This window comes from Aplysia californica, unplaced genomic scaffold (assembly GCF_000002075.1).
Source record: "Aplysia californica isolate F4 #8 unplaced genomic scaffold, AplCal3.0 scaffold01020, whole genome shotgun sequence".
Taxonomy (NCBI): Eukaryota; Metazoa; Mollusca; class Gastropoda; order Aplysiida; family Aplysiidae; genus Aplysia; species Aplysia californica.
In genome coordinates, this window is record NW_004798290.1 from 194318 (window position 1) to 202124 (window position 7807).

The window sequence follows — 7807 nt, forward strand, 5'->3', positions numbered from 1 at the left end:
CCCCCACACACACACAAAAACTCACATCTTTGATCTGTAGCCCCATGTTCACAAAGCCCAGCTTCGAGTCCCACACAGTTCTCTGGTAGAGCCGGTTCACACGCTGGATCGTTTGAATCTGGAACAATACAAACACAGGAAATACAGACACATTTTGTGGGGGGGTTGGAGATAGGTCCAACTTCTTTTCTTTCCCTCTCTTGTTTCTGTCTGTCAGTCTATCTGTCTGTCAGTCTATCTGTCTGTCAGTCTATCTGTCTGTCAGTCTTACTCATTTCCTGCACCTAAATGACCATCATTTTGTCCATGTGCTTCTTTTTACTCATACTAGCAAACAGACAGACAGACATATTTGTTAGCTTTAGTAAGGTTTTACGGCACTCGCAATTGCATACAGTCATATGAGCGCCAGGGGTGGATGTCAACAGAGAAGTAAAAACAGGGAATCAGGCTTACTCTATTCACCTCTCTAGCCTCAACAGCACAAAGTCTGCTTCCACTATCAAGGCACCTCGGAAATAGTGGGTCACAAGAGTGTGACAAACATATAAAAACAACAACAACTCAAAACGTAATTAGCCGTCCTGTCGGTGGAACCACCAGCGCCCCACCAGTGCCAGCAACAACAACAAAAACAACAACAGCAACAACAACACCACCACCAGCATCACTAACAGCAACAACAAAAACAACAGCCACACCACAACCACCAACAACAACAACAGCAAAAGCAACAACACCACCACCACCACCACCACCAACAGTAGCAGCAGTAGCAGTAGCAGCAGCAACAACAACAACAACAACACCACCACCAACAACAATAACAACAAGAACACCACCACCAACACCAGCAGCAAAAACAACGACACCAGCACCATCAACAACAACAACCAACACCACCACCACACCACCACCACCACCAACAACAGAAACAACTACACAACCACCAACAACAACAACAACAACAACAACTCACAATGTAATTAGCTGTCCTGTGTGTGGAACCACCACCAGGCCCGTTGAAGAAAGTCACGTCTGCTACAGCGATGATGTGACACGTGTTGAGAGGGGTGGCGCGTCGCACACGCTTCAGTGGCTTCTCTGCGGAGACAGAAAAACTTCCATTTTAGTTTCAGAGAGTTTTAAAAATTTTTAGTAAGTGTTTTACGGCACTTGCAACACAATAAGGTCATATAAGTGCAGAAGATTAGAGGTGTTACAAGGGAGTAAAAAACACAAAAAAGGAGGGGAGATAAGGATGATAGATGTTTGATAGGAAAGAAGGAGCAAACCACACCAGAGCACCCGCCAACCACCCACTAGTAAGGTTTCACTGCGCTTGCAACTGCATAAAGTCAATAGAGAAGTCCATACGGGGAATCAGGCTTACTCTTCTCACATCTCTAGCCTCAACAGCACAACGTCTGCTTCCACTATCAAAGCACCCCGGAAATAGCAGGTCACAAGAGTGTCACAAACATGCAATTGCAGTAGAGGGAAAATGACGATAGTGAGGCTGAGGAAAGAAAAAGCAGCAGTTCTCCCTGTGTTGTTCCGGTACAGTATGAGCATGACATTGATTAATCAGCCCAACTGTTCAACTGTACATAAGAACATGTTAATGTCCCCCTTTTGGGAATGGCCTAAAGAGACTTCAGTCAGTAGCACTGCCCTGGGGGGGGGGTCAATATTCTGGGGGTTTTAGTTTTAGTAGAGGGTTTACGGCGCTGGCAACATTCTGTGATACAAAGTTATGTAAGTGAATCTTGTGAAGAACAAGATGACAAAAAAAGGAGACAATCAGAAGGAGAAAAAGAACAGATCAACCAGAAGCAAAAACTGGTTAAGAAAGAAATGAGGCCCACATTTAACTCAGTGCGACTGCTCCAATCACACACAGTGCACCAGCTGGATTTCCTCAGCTTTTTTTAGGGGGGAGGGCTTTGCCCATCTAATTTTCCATGAATATTTGCAGTTCACAATTTGGTTTGAATTATCCACTGTCATACGTTCAAATGAAGTGTCATCTGTTCCCCTTTTCAAACTTTACAAATGATTTAGATTCGTAAATTTCTCTAAAAAATGCAAATTTAAGTCATACAAGGAAAAAAAACCAGAATACAGTACGCCCCGTAGGTTTCACAATGATAAATGCCAGGCCAGCTGTAACGCACTGTAAAAGATAATGGTTTTTATCCCAAAAAGTCCGCAGTACCTTCCGTCTGTTCATCATCTTCCCCCTCCTTTTCATCGACATCATCAGACTCTTCCAGGGCAATGTCATCTTCTTCGTCTACGTCAGCATGCAAAGAGTGACAGATCTTTTTCCTGTAAAAAAAGACACATTAACTCTTTAAGGAATGTAGCAGACACATATGTGTCACAACGCGGTGGAATCAGGCGCTCGTCAATCTTTGGGCATGTGGAGTTATTGATATCATCTGAAAGCTGATTTATTTGCCTTGCTTCCATTTAAAGAAATATCCATTTATCTTGAATAGAACATAAGATATTAGCGACTGAAGAAAGTGAGGTCGTCTGGTTTCAGTGGCGAAATTAGCGAGAAAATGCCTGCCAAAGTCTGATAACTCCAATAGCTAAAGAGTCTGAAAATTTTCCAGTAAAATACACATACTTTACTTTACTTTACTTTATTTTTCTGATCCAGTGGCCATTTGGGTTCTAGCCCTTCGGTCTGGTAAAATACACATGAAAATGTGTCTTTATACGGACATAAGATAAAAGAGGTTAAGCCAAAAAATAAAAATTCGATAAAAACTTCCAAGCTAGCGAAAAAATTCTTGTTTCTCCGATTTTGTTATTTTGACGAGCGTCTGATTTCACCACGCTGCCTCACATGTGTCTGATCAGAAACAGACGAAAAAAAATGTTGCAGCACATTACGAACCATAACACACAAATCAAAAACATAAATTTGCATATTTCATAGCGAGACTGTTTTGATCATAGAATGTACTTATACATATACATATATATATATATACATAATGCTGTGTTTTACGTACAATGTCGATTAATTTTGAAGACGTGATGTCTTTTTTTGATGTAATGCGCATTGAGCATTTTTTAGAAAATGGAAATGCGCAGCAGAAACGCTATTTATTATTAAGTTGCCTACCTTTTTAAGTTTCAAATAAAGAAAATAAAACTGAAAAAAAATAAATTATATATATATATATATATATATATATACATGACAACGAAGATGTGCCACTTTTGTTTAACAGCCCCAAAACAGTATGTCTCCAAACGTTGTTAAATGATTAGATCAGAATGTGTGTTCTCAAGAAATATTTCTTCGAAATTAAAATTCTAAATGTTAAAAAAGGCCCCCAGAAACACATCGTGTAGATACAAGTGTCAAAAGATGGAAATGACTTTTCTCTCTCCTAAAACATTTTGCTTGGTGGACTTAGTACATTTAGGTTTAGTTCTAGTAAGAGTTTTACGGCACTTGCAGCACAACAAGGTCATATAAGTGCCGAAGACTAAACATGTTACAAGTGAGTAACAAATACTAAAAAAGGAGGGGGAAAGAGAAGGACGATAGTTTTTTTATAGGAAAGAAGGAGCAAACCACACCAGAGCACCCTCCAACCACCCACTTAGTACATTTGAACAATAGACCGACATTAGGCTTACAGTGCCGAGTGTATGTAATAAAGGCACTCAGGAAGAAATTTAAGCGCATATTCTTGTTTGTTTGTTTGTTTGTTTGTCGTGATCTCAGTGCTTTCTTGTTGTATCTCCATTGAATTGTTTTCACGGTTATTAAAAATGGAGATACAACAAGAAAGCACCGGGGTTGTGTTGTGTGTTTGCTTGAGTAGAGAAAAGGAAATCGACACAATAATAGTCGTTGAATGCTGGGAAATAGTCAGACAGAAAAAAACAGGAAGAAAGAAAAGAAACAGGACCTGCAAGTAGCACCCTCCAACCACCCCACACGTTTTATTTTTGTTTGTGTGTTTGTCTGTTTGTTTGAGTAAACAGAAGGAAATCGACACAATAATAGTCATTGAATGCTGGGAAAGAGAAAGACAGAAAAAACAGGAAAGAAAGAAAAGAAACTGTAATAAAGTGACAATAAATCTGTGTAATAATCGTACTGAATAGAGGGACATAAATCTTCTAAGTAGTAACCTATTAATTATCATGATTGTGTCCCCTTTAGCCACTGGTCTGTTGTGTAACTCTTCTGAATAAAGTTCAGTTCTGGTGTACCCTTGATGGCTGCCTCCATGAATTCGATGAGCTTAGTGCTTGTACTAGACAATCAAGTCAATCTATTACAGAAACGGGACCTGCAAGTAGCACCCTCCAACCACCCGCACGTATTACCTTTGACCGGGAGTCTTCTTCAAGTCCGGGAAGATGTTGTCCCAGAGAATGTCCGAGTGTTTGTAGACGATCATGCTGTGGTTGTCTGACCGGGGCAAGTGGCGCCATGACGGCTGTGAACACAGCGGCGAAGGAAAAAAGAGTTTTAGTTTTTTAGTTTTAGTAGAGGTTTTACGGCACTCGCAACAACATAAGGTCATAGGAGCGCCTGAAGATTAGAGGTGTTACAAGAGAGTAACAAACATAAAAAAGAAGAAGGGGAGATAAGGATGAAAGATGTTTGAAAGGAAAGAAGGAGCAAACCACACCAGAACACCCACCAACCACCCACTGGAAAGAAGAGAAAAATATGAGTGAATAATAAGATGACAGCGTCTGGGGAATAGTCCAGACCAGTCTCCCATCTGTGAGAACAACATTACCACAAGCTCAGAGTCAGAGCAACATCACTGTCTGCATCCTGTGTATACTTTGTCAAATGTGACTGAAAGCCCCGCTTCTAGACTGACAAAATGCAAATAAATAGGGGTCACGACGTGGTGGAATCAGGCGCTCGTCAATTTTTTGCCATATTGAGGTATTGTTATCAGCTTAAAGGTTGTTCATTTGCATTGTTTTCGATGAAAAAATATATATATCCATTTATCTTGAACAGAAATCGAGATATTTGCAATTAAAGGAGGTGGGGTCACCTGGTTTCAGAAGTAAAATTAATGAGAAAATGGTGCAAAAGTTTGGTGACTTCCATCGCTTATGAGTTCTTGGAGATTGCAAATTTACTTTTTTTTGGTGCCTTTAATAAGATAAGATAAGATAAGATAAGATACATCTTTATTGTCCAGATCTTGGCACATTGGTAGAATTGGGGTCTTAGGGAGACGGGGTGCTAATCAACGTTTTTCCGTAAAATCTGCACACAAAAGTGTTACAACATGGACATACAAGATGACAAGATGTTGAGCCACAAAAAAAATTCGAAAAAAATTTCCAAAGGGGCAGAAAAATGCTGATTTCTCGGCCAGATTTCAGTATTTTGACGAGCGCCTGATTTCACCATGGTACATCACGTGTACTATGAACGTGACAGAAGGCCCTGCTTCTAGATTGACAAAATGCAAATAAATATTTGACGCAGCGAGGGGAAATCAGGGGCTCGTCATAATAATGATATCGAAGAAAACAGCGTTTTCTCAAAAAGACCAACTGACCTCTAGCGTGTAGGTGTCGTTTTTGTCGTAGATGTTGGCAGTCCACAGCCCTTCCTCCGCGAGAGCATCAGTCTTCACGTCTTCATCCTCTGAGGAATCAAACTCACAGTGAGAACAGGAAACTGGTCACTTTTACTATTTGCGTCTTGACAGGACGGATGATCTTATAGCAGTATGCATAATACAGCTTTGCCTGAGCGGTAGACGGACACAAAGCAGATCAACCAAGAAAACAAAATATTAGAAGCAAAGGGGCACTCTCAGCACTGGAAAAAAATCTTGCAAGCAGAAAATATGAGAAAGGAAACTAATGGCCACTGATAAGCAAACTCTAATTTTCCCAAACCATTCCCGCATTCTAATGTCACAAGGAGAAAGAGAATACATATAATATGATAACCACAACGGAGGAAAAAAGGAACATCAACATTTATTTTAAAAACATAAGAAAAGGCAAGTCCCAAGAACACCAAACCTACCTCTAAAAAGTCTGAAAGGTTAAAATCTACCAGCTAATGAGAGAGACAATCAGCCTGCCCACACTGAAATGGACCCTTATGAAGAGGGGCGAGGAAGCATGGGGCACCCTGTCTCCCTAAGACCCCAATTCTACATTCAAGTATTCAAGGTCAAAATCTCTAAAAAGCAACAGTAAAGGCTAAGAGAAGGTTTTTATTTCAATGAACAGAACTGGTAACTTGTCACTCACCCGACAGGTGTCCTGTGTAAAAGTTATTCTGGCTGATGTACAGCGGTGCAGAACTTCCATCACCGTTCACCAGGTGGGCCTGGAAGCCAGCAGCAAGGACCGGCGACCCGGGGGTCAACACAAGATTGAACTCCCTGCAGATCATTACACATGGAACAATGACCAAATAAGGAAATTAAATCTCCTCAGATCACATTACACATGGGAGAATGACCAAATAAGGAAATGAAATCTCCTCATTACACATGGAATAATGACCAAATAAGGAAACGAAATCTCATCCGATCACATTACACATGGAAGAATGACCAAATAAGGAAATGAAATCTCCTTACATACACATACTCACACTCCTCAACACACAGACACACACAGACACACATACTCACGCACACACACACATACAGACACACACACACTCCTCCACACATACACTCACGCACACACATACACACACACATACACACACTCCTCCAGACACACACAGACACACACACACACAGACACACACACATACATACACACACGCATTATACACACAAACACACACACACTCCTCCACACACACACACACAGATGCACACACACACACACACACACACACACACACCCTGTCTTAACATACCTGCCGAGAGCAGCAAAACTAATGTCCTTGGTGCCAGTACCATGATCTCCTCCACCCACACTTCTCCGCTTACGAACTCTCACATCCACATGGCTGAGGGTCTCGTAATACTTCAGCTGACGCCTCAGTTCAGCTGCCAAAAGATTAAAATCTTTAGTAATATCTTTAGTTTCAGTAAGAGTTTTACGGCACTTGCAACACAATAGCATCATATATAGGTGCCGAAGATTAGAGGTGTTACAAGAGAGTAACAAACACAAAAAAGAAGGAGGGGAGAAAAAGACAATAGATGTTTGATAGTAAAGAAGAAGCAAACCACACCAGAGCACCCGCCAACCACCAATGCCAAAAGATTGGTCAGAGACTCACCGCAATGTTGAGGAAAAGTATTGAGAGAGTAAGCACAGTAAGCAGTGAGGGTGTATGTGTGTGTGTGTGTGTGTGTGTGTGTGTGTGTGTGTGTGTGTGTGTGTGTGTATGTTGTGTGTGTGCGTGCGAGTGTGTGTGTGTGTGTGTGTGTGTGTGAGAGTGTATCATGTGCAAGTGTGTGTGGGCGTAAGTGTGTGTGTGTATGTGTGTGTGTGTGTGTGTAAGCAAAGAGTGTGCGTGTGTGTATGTGTATATGTGTAAGTGTGTGTGTGTGTGTATGTGTGTGTATGTGTGTGTGTATGTGTGTGTATGTGTGCGTGTGAGCTTGTGCGACAGTGGGTGTGTGTTGTGTGTATGTGCGTTAATAGGTGTGTGTGTATGTGCGCGCGCGGTTAGTGTGTTAGTGTGCGTGTACGACATTCAAAAAACGAGAAAAATCGCGAATGCGCGCACGCACGCGTCGCGCAAGAGAGAGAGAGAGAGAGAGAGAGAGAGAGAGAGAGAGAGAGAGAGAGAGAGAGAGAGAGAGAG

At 41.5% G+C, this 7807-nt stretch overlaps 1 protein-coding gene across 1 annotated transcript in view; it reads right to left on the reverse strand.

Annotated features, from left to right (window-relative positions):
- Positions 1–7807, reverse strand: part of LOC100533548 (ADAM10) — a gene marked incomplete at its 3' end in the record, with an annotated part of 39868 nt that overhangs the window by 29512 nt on the left and 2549 nt on the right. Inside the window, 7 exon segments of the mRNA XM_035973125.1 lie at positions 26–118; positions 980–1104; positions 2219–2331; positions 4366–4478; positions 5574–5662; positions 6283–6416; positions 6908–7040. Of these exon segments, the coding sequence (XP_035829018.1) occupies positions 26–118; positions 980–1104; positions 2219–2331; positions 4366–4478; positions 5574–5662; positions 6283–6416; positions 6908–7040 (800 nt within the window).